The 18,749-nt window shown below is 44.3% G+C and overlaps 1 protein-coding gene across 4 annotated transcripts in view; it reads right to left on the reverse strand.

Moving 5' to 3' along the window:
* Positions 1-18,749, reverse strand: part of TRIO (trio Rho guanine nucleotide exchange factor) — a 584,493-nt gene that overhangs the window by 419,010 nt on the left and 146,734 nt on the right. For all 4 annotated transcript variants that reach the window (XM_044293534.1, XM_044293537.1, XM_044293535.1 and 1 more), the window contains exons 7-9: positions 9,425-9,616; positions 4,883-5,014; positions 989-1,219 (exon numbers count right to left, since the gene is read on the reverse strand). In XM_044293534.1, the coding sequence (XP_044149469.1) occupies positions 989-1,219; positions 4,883-5,014; positions 9,425-9,616 (555 nt within the window). The remainder of the gene's footprint in view (positions 1-988; positions 1,220-4,882; positions 5,015-9,424; positions 9,617-18,749) is intronic.

The following is an 18,749-nucleotide window of genomic DNA, read 5'->3' on the forward strand; positions in this document are numbered from 1 at the left end:
CGGCGGCACGGCGAAATAGCGGAAGGACGGATCCGACAGGGTGAACAGCCTGTCGGATCCGTCCTGCCGCAAGTGTGAAAGTACCCTTAAATAAGTAGTCTCATCGCATTCAACCCCTTCCAGTCAGATGCCACAGGCTAACCTCCATGGCTTTAGACAACATGGCCAGCCAGATTTTCCCTTGCAGCAGCAAATAGATGGACTTCTGAACTGCACTAGAGCGAGAACCACTGGCTGTTAACAGCGCTACACTGTGGATGATAATAAGGTGTCCTGAGAAGGATAATCCCTCAGTTAGTGCATTTACAAGTATTTGGCTATAGTGTCCCCTGAATGCAAAGGTGCCATCATCCCACAGCATATTTTACAGATTAGGCTACTTTCACACTGGCGTTTTGGCTTTCCGTTTGCGAGATCCGTTCAGGGCTCTCACAAGCGGTCCAAAACGGATCAGTTTTGCCATAATGCATTCTGAATGGAAAAAGATCTGCTCAGAATGCATCAGTCTGCCTTCGTTCCGTCTCTATTCCGCTTTGGAGGCGGACAACAAAAAGCTGCTTGCAGCGTTTTGGTGTCAGTCTGACGAAACTGCACCAAACAGATTACTGACACACAATGTAAGTCAATGGGGACGGATCCATTTTTTATGACAATAGACTTTCAATGGTGTTGAAGACTGACGTCTTGGCTATGATAAAGATAATACAAACTGATCCATTCTGAGTGGATGCAGACGTTTGTATTATCTGAACGGATCCGTCTGTGCAGCTCAATGACAGTTCGGCACCAAACGTGAGTGTGAAAGTAGCCTTATCCAAAAAGGTGCCTTTTTCCTCTTGGCTTCAATGTTCAGCAAACAAGTATATAGAGTTACACTGTAATTGGATGTAAAAAATTACAGGTTTACTGAACCTCAAGACTGAAGGTTTTTGAACTGATACAAATTGACAGATCCGACACAATAAAGCTACTTATTAACATAACCTACCTGCTGAACATCTTGCTGAAAAACGCAGAGTTGCAATCGCTGATGTAATCGAACCTTTCGATGTTGCCATATATTTTCTAGTTGTCGCTGATGGTGCAAAACCTCATGAACAGCATCTAAGACATGGTGAACAGCCTTTGAATAGTTGGCAGAAGCAGTCAGGGAATCAGAGCTACCAGGAGTTAATGGCCGCTGAAGTTTGTCCAGGAGAGATTTTCCTTCTTGACTGACCTTTACATAAAAGTATACATAAGGTTGTAAGTAAAAAAAAAGTTTTATCAGTACTTTTACCAGCCCCATATACAAGTCGTATCAAAAGCTATGTTTCAGGGCTAAAGAGGTTTCCCATGAATAATGTTTAATAATAATATTTCATGAGGGGAATATATCTGGAAAATCCTTCTCTTATGGACCCGATAAACTAATAGGGACTACAACATATACAGAAATAATACAGCTATAAATAATACATGAATACATATTTAAACAGTAACTTCTAAAGCTAGCATTTATTAAAAGGGGTTTTCTGAGACTTCAGATACTGATGACCTATCATCAGGATAGGTCATTAGTATTAATCGGCAGGGGTCCGACACCTAGGACTCCTGTGCGTGCTGCTGCCTTCTCACAGCTTTTTCCAAGGCCAGTGACGACATGTTCATCGGTGACTTGGCCTAGGAGCAGCTCAGTCCTATAGATGTGAATGAGGCCGAGCCACGATCCCAAACACAGCCACTACACAATGCATGGCACTGTGCTTGGTGAGCACGGAGAAGATCACAGCGCTCACAGGAGCGCCAGTGGATTCTCAAACAGCTGATAGGCGGGGTCCCTGGTGTCGGGCGCCCACCGATCAGATATTGATGACCTATCCAGAGGATAGGTCTTCAATATTAAAGACTTAGAAAACCATTTTAGGATGGAGACAAAAAAAATCAATTTGTGTTATTCCCAAAAAAGTTCCATGTAAAACACTCATTATGGAATTCACGTGGCATTTTGAATTACCTTTCTGTCTGTGTTGATCTTCTCACCAGGTTGCAAGGGGGGTGCGTGTGACACAAGTGACGGGGTGACACCAGCAGGGCCGGCAACTTGCACACTTCTCATTTACGAATCCCAGGCATAGTCATCTCAGGAGAGGATGTGTCTGGGATTCGAACCCAAGACCTTTTGTATCTTTGCATTTCAGAAAAGTTTCTGCTGGGATTTGAACCTACGACCTTCTGTATCAGAGGCAAAGCATTTACCCACACAGCCATAAGAGCGGGACACAGCAAGAGGCTGCATCGCCTCGCTGACATGGAGGTAACATGGGGGGGTTTGGCACTATGATACTGGCACATGGGGGGTGGGAAGGAGAGAGGCACTTGATACTGGCACTTTTTTGGGGGGGTTATGGCACTATGATACTGGCACATGGGGGGGGAGATGGCACTATGATACTGGCACTTTTTTTGGGGGGTGGCACTATGATACTGGCACATGGGGGGGTTTGGCACTATGATACTGGTACATGGGGGTGGGAAGGAGAGAGGCACTTGATACTGGCACTTTTATTTTGGGGGGGGGGGGATGGCACTGATACTGGCACATGGGGGGGTTTGGCACTATGATACTGGTACATGGTGGGTGGGAAGGAGAGAGGCACTTGATACTGGCACATTGGGGGGGGGGGGAGATGGCACTATGATACTGGGACATGTGGGGAAGGGGGGGGGGGAAGAGGCAGTTGATAATGGCACATGATAGGGGGCATCTATGGGGACACTTACTGGCACATTATTGGGGTGCATTATGGGGGACACTAGGCCGGTAGCCTATCAGAGGCCGGACACTATATATGGGGCATTTTATACTGGTACATTATGGGGGGCACTATATAGGGGTATTTTATACTGGCACATTATGGGGGCACTATGGGGACATTAGCTCAACTGGGGGCATTACAAGGGGGTATTTTTTGCACGGTCACATTATAAGGAGAATTATTTCTAAGGGGGGAGGGGGGGGGGGGACATTACGGTGGGCTATATTACTCCCCATGGTATGACCCCTAGTAGCAGCACCAGCCTCTCCCTGCTCTGCTATCCCTCTGCCCCTTCTCTAAATCCTTATGAAAATCTCTCTCATTAGTATAAAACACAACATCAGCTCCGCCGAGCCCCCCAGCCAAAATGCTGAAGTGGTGTCCGAGATCCCTAAGGGCCAAGCCAAGTAATTGTAAGTTTTCATGTGGAATATGTTTGTTATACACATATAACATACACTGTGCCCCACAATATACAGTATACCGCTACTCTGTGCCCCACAATATACAGTATACCTCTACACTGTGCCCCACAATATACAGTATACCGCTACACTGTGCCCCACAATATACAGTATACCGCTACACTGTGCCCCACAATATACAGTATACCTCTACACTGTGCCCCACAATATACAGTAGACCTCTAAACTGTGCCACACAATATACAGCATACCGCTACACTGTGTAGTCTGTTCTATAAGCACCATTGTTTTGTGGCGGCGGACAGAAAATAATCTGGAAGTGCCCCTCCCGAGACCAGGCTCTGACTGCTAGGGGGGGTCTGCTGAGCTAACGCATGCCCCTATGGCAGTAGCACCACCATAGCCCCCATATACACTGCACTGTGCCCCACAACATACAGTATACCGCTACACTGTGCCCCACAACATACAGTATACCGCTACACTGTGCCCCACAACATACAGTATACCGCTACACTGTGCCACACAGTAAACCGCTACACTGTGTAGTCTGTTCTATAAGCACCATTGTTTTGTGGCGGCGGACAGAAAATAATCTGGAAGTGCCCCTCCCGAGACCAGGCTCTGACTGCTAGGGGAAGTCTGATGAGCTAAAGGATGCCCCTATGGCAGTAGCATCACCATAGCCCCCATATATGGCAAAATAATTGTGTGTGTGACACCATTTTCTACCGCACCGGGTGACACCAGCCCTAGCAACACCACCGTCACCATTGCAAACTACCACAGTGCAGTTTTCATTTCTATTAGGGCTCTTGAAAAATGAAATCTGTGCTGTGGATGCTATAGGCAACAATGAGTTTTTTCTGTAGTTTTCATGAATCTCCTCACTCTGTTTATATCACATTGACTTTCTACCATTAAACACAGTTTTAGTTTGTTTGTTTTTATAAGCGATGGAACTGCTTGCCGGTGTTCTGCCAAATCTCTATACCTTGCCAAAAGTCTATACCGGAAGTGACGAGGCCCCCAAGGAATCAGCTGGAGGAGGTTGTGTGCGGCGCTGCGCAAACGCACATCCACCGGCTTAGCAAAGAATTATTGCAGCGCACTTAAGGGTATAGAGATTTTGCCGCGCAAAATGTTTCATCAGATCTCTCTACCCCTGAGTGCGCACACGCCCACAAATCATCAGTTGCAGTTCATCCTTACCGCAGAGCTGAGTGCTGGATACCGAGCTCACCACATAGTAGAGCTGAACTGCAACTGATGATTTGCGGCCACCTGCGCACTTAGGGGTAGGGAGATCTGATGAAACATTTTGCGCTGCAAAATCTCTATACCCCTAAGTGCGCATGCGTGGTGTACGAAGTACTTCTATCGCAGCTCTGCAATAATTCTATGCTAAGCCGGTGGATGTGCGCTTGCGCAGTGCACACCCTCCTCCAGCTGATTCCTTCCGATGCAACCGTGTCACTTCCGGTATAGACTTTTGGCAAGGTTTAGAGATTTGGCAGAACACCGGATCACTGCCGGAAGTGTAAAAGTAGCCTTATACTGAAAAATTGTTAACCTCACATCAAATCAAAACTTTTTTTTTTTAACTAATTAATTGCTAAATAGTAATGCTAACCATGTGTATTGCATGCAGTAATATACCTCAGAGTAAGCCACTGTGATGTGCTCATAAATTCCTTGATGATGATGTATGGCATCTTCCAAATCCTGCAGCTCTGATGGAAGTTCTACTTTACCACAAGCCTTACACCATGAATCAACATTGCTCATGTACTGTTGAAATAAAAAAAATAAAAAATAAAAATCATAAATTAAAAGAATGAAGAAAATACATAATCTTTTCTTGTCTGAAGGTTCTCATTTATCCAGGTCATGGTATATATCTGTAAAGAATAAATCAAGGCCACTGGACGTACTGTAGATTTCTTGAAAACGTTTCACTCGTTCTTCCAACGAGCTTTCTCAATTCTGGGAATAAATATGTAACTGAATCCACATCTGGTAATTATACCCAGCATTGGGTCAAAGGTGTTGATCCCATTATTCTAATTGGAGTCAGTAGGTGATAAAGACCTCCCAGAAAAAGGTGTCAAGACAGCATTGTATGTGGCAGACAATAGATGTCTAACCACCCCCCCCAGCCCCCCCCCCCCCCCCTCTATTCAAGCTTGGCTTCTCCATTTTTACGTAGATGGACTCCTTCACGCCTCGTTTGTACCAATCGGCCTCCTTATCCAATACACGTACTTTACTGTCTTCAAAGGTGTGACCTGTTCCTTTTAGATGTAAGTACATGGCTGAATCTTGACCAGAGGTTTTGGCTCTTCTATGCTGAGCCATACGCTGATGTAGTTGTTGTTTTGTTTTGCCGATATACAGTTCTGAGCATTCCTCATTGCACTGGACTGCGTACACAATGTTGTCCATCTTGTGTTTAGGCGTTGGGTCTTTGGGGTGAACCAGTTGTTGCCTCAGTGTGTTGCTGGGTTTAAAGCAAACAGGAATGTGATGTTTATAAAAAATCCTTTTGAGTTTCTCAGACACCCCAGCTACATATGGGATAACCATATTCTTGCGTCTGTCATGCTTCTCGCCCTCACTGGTAGTCTTGGTGCTCTTTCATCTCCTTCCTTCTGTTTTGACAAAGGCCCAAACTGGATACCCACAAGTTTTAAGTGCCCCTCTGAGATGTTTGAGTTCCTTCGCCTTGGCCTCTGTGCTGGTGGGGATTTTCTCTGCCCGGTGGTGTAGAGTCTGGATGACTCCCAGTTTGTGGTCTAGAGGATGGTGGGAATCAAATAGCAGGAACTGGTCTGTGTGTGTGTTGATTTTCGAGAGACCTCTATTCCCAGCTTCCTTCCCTCTTCCACTGTTATATGACAGTCCAGAAACGCCAGTTTGTTGTTCTGCATATCTTCCCACGTGAAATTGATGTTATGATCCACTGAGATTATGAGGTCGGTGAAAGCCTGTAACTCTTGTTTATGAATTTTAACCCAAGTGTCATCCACATATCTGAACCAATGATTCGGTGTAATTCCCTTGAAAGTGGTCAGGGCTTTCCTTTCTACTTCCTCCATATACAGGTTCACTACAATAGCAGAGACTGGCGATCCCATAGCACAGCCATGTTTTTGCTGGTAGAACTTGTCCTTACACTTGAAGTAGGTGGTACTCAGAGAAAGGTCCAGTAAGGCACACACTTGGTCTCAGCTAAGTTCTGTTCTGCAGCCTAAGGTGTTGTCTAGTAGTAACTGTTTCCTGACTGTTTCAATTGCCTCTGTAGTGGGTATGCAGGTGAAGAGGGATGTAACATCATAGGAGATCATTGTTTCTTCTGTGCCCAATACCAAGTTCTGGATTTTGGTGGTGAAATCCTGAGAGTTCTGTTTGTGATGTTGTGTGTTTCCAACCAAGGGCGCTAGGATTCTGGCTAAGTATTTTGCCACATTGTAGGTCACAGAGTTGATGCTGCTGACGATTGGCCTGAGAGGGGTCCCGTCCTTATGTATTTTAAGGAAGTCCATAAATACATAGAGGGGCTTCACCAGGGTAGAGGCGATGATACATGGCCCGATCAATGATTTTGTCCTTTTCTAGTGGTTGTAGTAGTTCTATAACCTTCTTCTTGTAGCCACTGGTTGGGTCACGTCTTAGGGCCTCATATGTGTTGTTATGATCCAGGAGATTCTATTGTCTGCCACATACAATGCTGTCTTGACACCTTTTTCTGGGAAGTCTTTATCACTTACTGACTCCAATTAGGATAATGGGATCAACACCTTTGACCCAATGCTGGGTATAATTACCAGATGTGGATTAAGTTACATATTTATTCCCAGAATTTTTGTACAATCACTCAGAATTGAGAAAGCTTGTTGGAAGAACGAGTGAAACGTTTTCAAGAAATCTACAGTACGTCCAGTGGCCTTGATTTAGTCTTTACAGATATAATCTTTTCTTGCACAAATAACTTTGTAATTCATGTGGAGTCTTAAAGGGAACCTGTCACCGGGATTTTGGGTATAGAGCTGAGGACATATGTTGCTAGATGGCTGCTAGCAAATCCACAATACCCATAGCTCTGTGTGCTTTTATTGTGTACAAAAAAAACTATTTGATGCATATGCAAATTAACCTGAGATGAGTCCTGTCCCTGAGATAAGTCAGGGACAGGACTCATCTCCGGTTAATTTGCGTATGTATCAAATAGTTTTTTTTTTTACACAATAAAAGCACATAGAGCTATGGGGACTGGGTATTGCGCTTGTGCTAGCGGCCATCTAGCAACCCATGTCCTCAACTCTATACCCAAAATCCAGGTGACAGGTTCCCTTTAAGTGATAATGTGCAATATTACAGAATTTTATTTCGGTTTCTTGAACAAAACTGTGACTAATGAGGGTCCATTAGGGGTTTCCCTGTGCCGCCCCCAACCCCTTAGGTATGGGCACTAAACAGTGCAGTAGTGTATTGGAAAATTCTGCAACTGATGGGGTTGTATGAGGTGCCCTCATACACCAGTCTTAAAGGGGTTGTTAAAGTTATGAAAAAATATAGCACTGCAAATCTGATGGGCAACAATAAACAACTAAGCTAAGCAAGTTTTATTTAAAAAGAAATAATATCTATTTCATCATTTCCCTAGTTCTATTCTGGCCCTTTGTTTACCTGCAATAACAACAATCTCTGCCCTTCCAATGGCTCTGCAGAGGGATACTCAGCAACATGTTATGCGTGTAGGACTACAAGTCCTAGCTGTACAAGGACACTGCTGATACACACAGCATCTTCCCCCTACCTGTTCCTGGGCAATACTCTGCAGAACTCCTTTGTCAGCTCCTGTGCCCAGCATTTGTCTCCTTACTGGCTGCAGCTACTCTGTAAAGCCTTCAGCTCTGAGTCTGTGCCCCTGAAGGGGTTAATCTTTCCTGAAGTATCCAGTGGGAGGGAGACACAGGGCAGAGAGCAGCAGCAGACGGCAGAACAGGGAGTTGTGGCCAGCATAGTGACGTCTCCTGTACAGACACAGATCTGCTCTCTCAGGCTTGTGCACAAAATATTATCAGAGAAGGGTAAGAAGCTGACATCACAGGTCATGTGACACTCAGTGAAATCTGAGAAAGGAGCAACTACAGATGCAGTAAGTGCATGGTAATGCTGTTACATTTGGTTAGAAATTTTATTTTATTTATTTATTATCTATTCAACATGAAGTGTCACTAAGTCAGACAAAATCAAGGCGGCACAACAGATACGTGTGCATCAGTTACATAAGAAGATCAATGTGATGCTAGAAGAGGCAGGGATAATTAAATAATTGAATACATAGCCAGGAGACAGTGCATGAAATGATGACCAGAAGAAAAGTGCATGGCCAGTCAGACTCCGATACAGTAAAATTAATTGTCAAAGAATTGTTCCCAAAAGAAGTGTTCTATGGGCGAGATCTAACAAGAAACAATGATCTAATTGTATCGTAATCAGTACTGGTTTTTGATGTGACTGCCTTTTGTTTATGTAGATGTTATTATAGAGATTAAGACCTTCATACAAACGCTGGTCTTAATAATTGTCCTCCAATATTGTTATTTGATTGGTGACTGGAATGTCCTGTGGTTATGTAATTAAACTAGACAACAAGGTCTCTCGATAGATACAAACAGTAAGCCGCAATCGCCAAATACTGAGGAGAAAACCTGTGAATGAGATGATTTACCTATGTTCTGAGAGATCATCAGAAGTAGTTCCTTCTCCTTTACTGTGCTCAATAAAAATAATTAGAAAAATAATGTTCTACTTCTGCTAAAATAACTTTATTGCATGGATACTCTGCACACTCAAAATAACTGGGATGTTGTTTTATTCATGGCATAGGATAACCCAATAAGGTGGCTAATATTTTGGTTATGCAACCTTCAAACCATCAGATGTGTTACATGTTGTGGAGACTACTCTTTAAAGGGATTGCCCAATGGACAAACCTTTTAGTAAAGTGCAGAATGGTGTTCAAATACCCCTAACTGACAACTCGCAACTGCCGATCTGTTACCTGGTCTCCGCTGGTTCGGGTTCAACTCGCAAGAAATTGCATGATATAGTTGCTTAGCCAATACCTGGGTGAGGCGAGTGAGACAATGTTGTAAGCAAAATACAAGAACTTAAATACTGTTTATCACCAACCTGTTCAGCTTTCTGGTGAAATACAGCAGACATTTCCAGAAGTGTGCTTCGTTCATCTAGAGCAGCTGCAAACATTTTCCACTCTTGCTCAAGCTGGCTGGCAATCTGCCTGATTTGTAGTGAAGCATAATGTCCAGACTCCACAAGTCTATTGGATACCGACACAATTCGATTTATGTTCACATAGACATTCTATAAGAGAAAGCAATGATAGATCTTTACGAATCATACCACTTTATCTACTATATTAATCTCATGAAAAATGTAAGTGTTAGATTGTTCTACTGACAAAGAGCAGATTTTAAAAGTGCCTCCCTCATAGTGGCCCAAGAAATCAGTTGTAATTTGAAGAGAAGCCTGGTAGAAAGCAATAAGGAAACTAATAAAATAAAGCATTGCTAACAATTGCCAATATTACATACAGTCCTGATCAAAAGTTTAAGACCACTTGAAAAATGGCAAAAATTCATATTTAGCATGGCTGGATCTTAACAAGGTTCCAAGTAGACCTTCAACATGCAACAAGAAGAAATGGGAGTGAGACGAAACATTTTTTGAGCATTCAATTTAATGAAAACAACAAATAAACTGAAACAGGCTGCTTTTCAGCTGATAAAAGGACCACACCTCCAAAAAACAACTAAACCCCCCTAAAACATAAATCCAACTTCCAAACATGAACTCAGTAATGAGTAGCTCCGCCGTTATTGTTGATCACTTCAAAAATTTGTTTCGGCATGCTTGATGCAAGCGTTTCCATGAGGTGAGTGGGAACTTTTCTCGAAGTGGTGAAGACGGCCGCACAAAGGCCATCTACTGTCCGGAACTGTTGTCCATTTTTGTAAACTTCCCTGGCCATCCATCCCCAAAGGTTCTCAATTGGATTTAGATCAGGGGAACACGCAGGATGGGCCAAAAGAGTAATGTTATTCTCCTGGAAGAAGTCCATTGTCCTGGGGGCATTGTGTACTGTAGCGTTGTCCTGTTGAAAAACCCAGTCGTTACCACACAGACTAGGGCCCTCAGTCATGAGGAATGCTCTCTGCAACATCTGGACATAGCCAGCGACCGTTTGACGCCCCTGCACTTCCTGAAGCTCCATTGTTCCAATGAAGGAAAAAGCACTCCAGACCCCTCCACTGTGGCGCGTAGAAAACATCTCAGGTGGGATCTGCTCATCATGCCAGTAACGTTGGAAACCATCAGGACCATCAAGGTTAAATTTTTTCTCATCAGAGAATAAAACTTTCTTCCACCTTTGAATGTCCCATGTTTGGTGCTCTCTTGCAAAGTTCAAACGAGCTGCAAGGAGACGAGGTCTTTGAAGAAGTTTCTTTGTTTTTGAAGCCCCTTAGTCTCAAATGCCGTTTCATGGTTATGGGGCTGCAGTCAGCACCAGTAAGGACCTTGATTTGGGTCGAGGATCGCCCAGTGTCTTGACGGACAGCCAATTGAATCTTCCGGCTCAGTGCTGGGGTCTTCCACTTGACTTTTTTGTTCCATAACCCTCAGGATCATTTAAGAAATTCCAAATGACTGTCTTACTGCGACCCACCTCAGCAGCGATGGCGCGCTGGGAGAGACCCTGCTTATGCAGTTCAACAACCCGACCACGTTAAAAAAGGGAGAGTTATTTTGACAACGTGTGACTACCTGACAGAAAATGGCAATGAATCCACATCTTTGCACATATTTAGCCTTTTAAAGGGAACCTGTCACCAGTTTTATGGTGTCCTAACTAAGGGCAACATAAATAAGTGACTGATTCGCTTAGCAAAATGCTGGGTCACTTTCTTTAATTGACCCAGTCAATCTGCCAACATTTTGTATTTAAAAGCTCCAGCTGATAATGATGAGTCATGAATATTCATGAGCTCCTGACTCTCCCCGCCCACCTCCTGACTCTCCCCGCCAGACTGTTGGAAGACCATTTCAGGTGACTACCTCTTGAAGCTCATCAAGAGAATGCCAAGAGTGTGCAAAGCAGTAATCAAAGCAAAAGGTGGCTACTTTGAAGAACCTAGAATATCACATATTTTCTGTTGTTTCACACTTTTTTGTTATGTATTTAATTCCACATGTGTTAATTCATAGTTTTAATGCCTTCAGTGTGAATCTACAATTTTTATAGTCATGAAAATAAAGAAAACTCTTTGAATGAGAAGGTGTGTCCAAACTTTTGGTCTGTACTGTATCTATTCAACAGACAACATATTCTTGTTGTTAATAATATGCTAACTCTTACTGTCAGTGTGCAAATTTTAGGGCAGGTGACTAGGAAAATGTCTTGACAGCCTCTTGTTTAGGCAAGGAGGCAGAATCCATTACCATCTTGCAGGCTGGGGCCTCTGTGAGCACATCTTCTACTTATTTCTTATTTTTCACGCTTAATCTCTTTACCATCTTTGTAAATCTTATACTCCATAAAGTCTCCAAAAAAACTTTGCTCTCAGTGAGACAAGTGATTTATTTATAGAAGCACCTGAAGTGCCAGACTTCTTTATTAAAAGTGTTCCTTGCAGCAGCACCACAGAAGTCACAGCACCCGTTCAAATAAACTGCTGTTTCTTAGAATTAGAAAAGGTCCTCCAGAGTGAGAAAGAACAAACAAAATGGGGCTTGTGAGCTAAGGAACCCACTTTATCAACTCAGAATGTGTTTTCTACACCAGAGAATTTGGATAGATGAGTACCATTTCAAGAAAATATAAGCATTCCTGCAAAAAATCTATTGTTAATTTAGGAAAAGGTGGAAAAAAACCTGATGTTACCAATTTTACTACAAAAAATTTGTTGTCGTCTTAATTACTGGTCATTTATGAAAGTACCAGAGTTGGAGCTGGAGTCAGAAATGTGGCTTACCAACTCCACAGTGCTGTCTATTCCTTTGCTTTGTATGAATATAATTACTGCTTGTGCATAAATAAACAGTCAATAACAAAGTAGGAAAATGATACATGGTCGGGTAGACCAAGACAGATTTTAGCATAGTAAAACCCCGAAGCAACTTCAACTGAAATCTAGGTTTCTCTAAACCAAAATGGTATGGCTGTCTCAGCTTGTACAAAAATAGATAACTGAACGAAAATGGGCTGCATGGTAAAGTTCTAAGAAAAAGTAATTGCAACACCAATGACAGAAAACTTTAACTTACGCTACTTTCCCACCAGCGTTAATATTTTACGGAATTGAGATCCGTCATAGGGTCTCAATACCGGGAGGAAAAAAAAACACTTCCGTTTTGTCCCCATTTATTGTCAATGGGGACAAAACGTAACTGAACAGAATGCTCCGAAATGCATTCCGTTCTGTTCTCATACTGGAGAACTGCATGCTGAGGTTTGCTTTCCGTCCTGGGTGCAGACCCAAAATGCAAGTCAATGGGGACGGATCAGTTTTCTCTGACACAATAGAAAATGGATTTGTCCCCCATTGACTTTCAATGGCGTTCATGACTGATCAGTCTTGGCTATGTTAAGGGGACACTGAGGCCCTATAAACATATTTAGTTATTCCTATGCAGTCATAGATCTATTAAAGTGTATTCCAATGATATAAGAGTACCCCGTGTCCACATTGTAAAACATGTAAAAACAACTTTATATTCACCTGTCAATCACATTTCTTTATGCCCAAGGGGCGCTTTTTCTCATACCTTTGTGCCCAGCCACGCCCCAACTGTCGTTTCCTACCGCCGCCCAGCTCATTATTATTCACTGCGCTGGGCGGCTCTTATATTCCCTGATCCTGTCAGTTCCCGTGCATGCCTGATAGATACTTATGGGCATCGGCCTCAAATCGGACCATCTGCACATGCGCCGGAACCCGCCCAAGCCTGTAATTGAATGCGCCTGCGTCCGATCTCTCCTCCAAGGCACTAGCATCCAGCGCTTCAGAGCGCTGAGGTCATCAGAAATTCAGATTGTTAATGTGCCTGCACCGGCCAAGAAACTCTTCTCTCGGGTGACAGGATTGGGGAATGTAAGAGCCGCCCAGCGCAGTGAATAATAATGAGCTGGGCGGCGCTAGGAATCGACAGTTGAGGCGCGGCTGGGCACAAAGGTATGAGAAAAAACGCCCCGGATCCAGCAAAAACGCTAGTGCGAAAGTAGCCTTAACAATAAGCCAAGAACCAAAGAACGTCTCAAAACTTCTGGAAAAAATTATTTGAAGTGATCAAACTGAACTTTACAGTTACAATTACATACATTAAAGGGGTTGTCCCACTTTGCTGTTTCAATCTTACCAGCAGTAAATGTCCTGATAACTTCCTGCTTCTCAGGCAGTTGAGTGAAGGCCACGCCTCCTCATGACTCACCCTCAGAGCTCAGTCCGTGCTAGTTCATGTGGAAGAGTCATCCACATGGAGCCTGCAGAGTATGTAAAGCCCATCCCCCTGCTGGGGAATCACTCAGTGACCACTGACCAATGCTAGTGAACTAATGGAGTAACTTGTGGCTGTCCTGCATTCTAATACACTTTTACACATAAAACCTGTGTTACAAACCCATTCTGTGCAGCAAAAACAATAAATCACTACAGCCCAAATGCATGTTAGCTAGTAGCCATATGATCTGTGCTAGATATAGATAGATATATTCACTGACTTATTACCCAGCTTTCCCGATGTCTGATATTATCACTGACTTATTACCCAGCTTTCCCGGTATCAGATATTATCACTGACTTATTACCCAGCTTTCCCGGTATCAGATATTATCACTGACTTATTACCCAGCTTTCCCGGTATCAGATATTATCACTGACTTATTACCCAGCTTTCCCGGTATCAGATATTATCACTGACTTATTACCCAGCTTTCCCGATGTCTGATATTATCACTGACTTATTACCCAGCTTTCCCGGTATCAGATATTATCACTGACTTATTACCCAGCTTTCCCGGTATCAGATATTATCACTGACTTATTACCCAGCTTTCCCGGTGAACAATATTATCACTGACTTATTACCCAGCTTTCCCGGTATCAGATATTATCACTGACTTATTACCCAGCTTTCCCGGAGTACAATATTATCATTGACTTATTACCCAGCTTTCCCGGTGTACAATAATATTACAGACTTATTACCCAGCTTTCCCGGTGTACAATAATATTACAGACTTATTACCCAGCTTTCCCGGTGTACAATATTATCACTGACTTATTACCCAGCTTTCCCGGAGTACAATATTATCACTGACTTATTACCCAGCTTTCCCGGTGTACAATAATATTACAGACTTATTACCCAGCTTTCCCGGTGTACAATATTATCACTGACTTATTACCCAGCTTTCCCGGTGAACAATATTATCACTGACTTATTACCCAGCTTTCCCGGTATCAGATATTATCACTGACTTATTACCCAGCTTTACCGGGAAAGCTGGGTAATAAGTCAGTGATAATATTGTTCACCGGGAAAGCTGGGTAATAAGTCAGTGATAATATTGTTCACCGGGAAAGCTGGGTAATAAGTCAGTGATAATATCTGATACCGGGAAAGCTGGGTAATAAGTTAGTGATAATATCTGATACCGGGAAAGCTGGGTAATAAGTCAGTGATAATATCTGATACCGGGAAAGCTGGGTAATAAGTCAGTGATAATATCTGATACCGGGAAAGCTGGGTAATAAGTCAGTGATAATATCTGATACCGGGAAAGCTGGGTAATAAGTCTGTAATATTATTGTACACCGGGAAAGCTGGGTAATAAGTCTTATAGACTTATTACCCAGCTTTCCCGGTGTCTGATATTATCACTGACCTATTACCCAGCTTATATGGGGGGGGGGGGCATCTGTGGAGGGCACTTATGGGGTGGGGGCATCTGTGGAGGACACTTATGGGGTGGGGGGGCATCTGTGGAGGGCACTTATGGGGTGGGGGGGCATCTGTGGAGGGCACTTATGGGGTGGGGGGGCATCTGTGGAGTGCACTTATGGGGTGGGGGGGGCATCTGTGGAGGGCACTTATGGGGTGGGGGGGGCATCTGTGGAGGGCACTTATGGGGTGGGGGGGGCATCTGTGGAGGGCACTTATGGGGTGGGGGCATCTGTGGAGGGCACTTATGGGGTGGGGGCATCTGTGGAGGGCACTTATGGGGTGGGGGGGCATCTGTGGAGGGCACTTATGGGGTGGGGGGGGGGGGGGGCATCTGTGGATTGCTGCCTGGACTCCTTCTGGGCGCCGGAGCACACGGCGTCCTTGGTTGCTATGACGCCGTGCGCTCCCTCATGCTGCCGGAAAACAGTAATACACTGCTATGATCTATAAGATGTATCACTGTATTCCGGTGGCAGGATGGAGCGCACGGCGTCATAGCAACCGAGGACGCCGTGTGCTCCGGCGCCCAGAAGGAGTCGGCCCGTGACTAATAGGGCCCAGGGGAGCATATCAATCACTAACCTCTGCCACCGTGATCTTCCAGGGCCCTCCTCCCTCCTCTAGAATCTGCAGGACATCAGCGTAGCAGGCAGACAGTCTCTCTCCCCGGCACTATCTCCAGCATGCAGGACACGCCTCCCCAGCTTGTAAAACAGCCATGCGTGCGCGTTCTCGAGCGGCCGGCTGGGGAGAAGGTAGGACATTGTGCGCAGGCGCGGCACATACAAGCCCCGCAAGTATCTGGCCGTATCCATGGGATACAGGTAGACAACAGAGGCGCAGATGAAGGCATTTTTCAGGAGAACCGTGCAAGTTAGGAAATGAAAGTTATTTAGAAGATTATTCAAGGACACTTGGGGAAACTGATTAACAGCAATTAATGAAATGGGACAACCCCTTTAATTTAGGAGAAGAGTCAACAAAGCCTAAGAAAAGCACACAATTTAATCTTAATACATAGAGTTGAATCCGTTTTTGGGGTGTTATGGGGGTCTGCCCTACAATGATACAGGTAACTCAGTCAAACTTGATGGCAGGATAAATGCAGCATCATCAGAAAATACTGGAGGCAAATATACTTTTATAAGCCTCACAGCTGCATATCTGTGGCGGTCGCAAATAGATGAGGGGTTTCTGGTATGGCCATCACTGTCTCCTAACCTCAACACATTGATACATTTTGGGGAAGTCTAAAACAGCAGATCACGCACTACAATCAAACATTTTCCAGGCTCTGAATTACATTCCATGGGCAGCTTTACAACATGAAAAAAACAAATTCACAAACATAACAAAAGACAGCAATACATAATACTAGAAAAACTACAATTTCTGGGGAGATTGTGTGAAGTGTTCTTGCCTCCACCAGTAGTCTACAACTGGAGTTGGCGGAGTAACTGGGTGGAGTGGCTTGAGTAACTGTTGTGTGGCTGGAGTAACTGTGGAAAGGTTGGCCTGGGCAGAGTAACTTTATGGAGTGGGCAGAGTACCGTATTTTTCGCTGTATAAGACGCACCGGCGTATAAGACGCACCTAGGTTTTTGGGGAGGAAAATAAGAAAAAAAATATTTTTAACCAAAAGGTGTGCTGTGGGTTTGGAACTAGGTGGTCTGTGGATGGCACCATTACTGGGGATCTGTGGATGACGGACACTGTTATGGGGGGATCTGTGGATGACGGACACTGTTATGGGGGGATCTGTGGATGACGGACACTGTTATGGGGGGATCTGTGGATGACGGACACTGTTATGGGGGGATCTGTGGATGACGGACACTGTTATGGGGGGATCTGTGGATGACGGACACTGTTATGGGGGGGATCTGTGGATGACGGACACTGTTATGGGGGGGATCTGTGGATGACGGACACTGTTATGGGGGGAACTGTGGATGACGGACACTGTTAGGGGGGAACTGTGGATGACAGACACTGTTATGGGGGGGATCTGTGGCTTTCACTGTTACAGGGGGATCTGTGGCTGGCACTGTTACAGGGGGGGATCTGTGGATGGCACTGTTATACATGTGTCATCCACAGACCCTCCCAGCCCATAACTGTGCCATCCACAGATCCCCCGCCGCTCCTGTATACTAATATAATATGTCTTATTCAATTAATAGTTATTAAATATGCCTCTTTATTCCTAAAAGTACCTTAAATCCTAAGCGCTTCAGTACAATGCCGGCAGGCCGGGCAGCCGGCGCGGCGCGTCACTCACTGACGTCACTTGCCTGCGCCGCCTGCTTCATTCATAAAGTAGGCGGCGCAGGCACGTGACATCAGGGAGTTACGCTGCCGCCCGCCCGGCCTGCATTGTACGGATGAGCTTAGGATTTAAGGTACTATTAGGCATAAAGGGGCATATTTAATAACCATTCACTGAATATGACATATTTTATTAGTATACAGGAGCGGCGGGGCGGGCCTTTAGTACAGTGACTGCACCGCCCCGCCGCTATTGCCGGCCCCAGCTCCTCCTCCCAGTCCCTCCCCGAGTCCTCGCTCTCTTTACATCGCTGCCAGCGATGTAAAACTGACTGCATTCGCCGTATAAGACGCAGGGGCATTTCTCCCCCATTTTGGGGGAAGAAAAAGTGCGTCTTATACGGCGAAAAATACGGTAACTGTGTGGAGTGTTTGAAGTGAGTAAAGATAGTAAACATTACACTAACCAATTGATTGATCAAATTTAAAAAGTCCACGTGGCAAGTTTGATAGAGTGTGAAATGCATTTCAACTTTTGTTTATTTATATACACATTTAATTGCAATGTTGTTGCCCAAAGTGCTTCACAGTTACATTAAAACATACATTTATAAAAACATTAGCAGCCGATTTGTGTAGGTGGACTTGAAAATGAGGGAGTGGTGGCAGTTTAGAAACTATGTCCTGATTTTTCAGCTCACACTCTAGCTTTTGTCACTCTGCTGGCTGCTCACACACCTGGGTTCCTATGGCAACTCACTCTACAGCAAGGGCAGAGAAGAGCTGTTAAAAACAAACTGCTCCAACTTGCTCACTTCACTGGCGGTTGCCATCTTCAAACGGTTCTAGTTTAAAAATCCTACAGTGAAGAGCTTTATATTGTGGCTAGAATGGAGTTTCAATGAATGTCAATGGGCGGCGTGCAAACAAATGGTCATATTGTGAAAACTATCAGGACTATGGCTTAGCCATGGACATTTTTAGTGGCAGCAGGGATAGCTGAATGCTTTATATAAGATTTGTGTAAGTGGGAGAAAATTAGGTAGTAGTGCCAGTTTAGAAATCATGTTCTGATTTTTCAGCTCCCACTCTAGTTTTCAATATTCTGCCATTCATTTCTATGGGACCAATTTTGCCACAAAAAGTCCAATATCTCGTGAACTATTCGACGAAAACGTTCCACAAATAGCACACCAATCTGGAACAATCGGCACGTTTCGGTATA

The sequence above is a fragment of the Bufo gargarizans genome, chromosome 5 (assembly GCF_014858855.1).
Source record: "Bufo gargarizans isolate SCDJY-AF-19 chromosome 5, ASM1485885v1, whole genome shotgun sequence".
NCBI classification, from domain to species: Eukaryota; Metazoa; Chordata; class Amphibia; order Anura; family Bufonidae; genus Bufo; species Bufo gargarizans.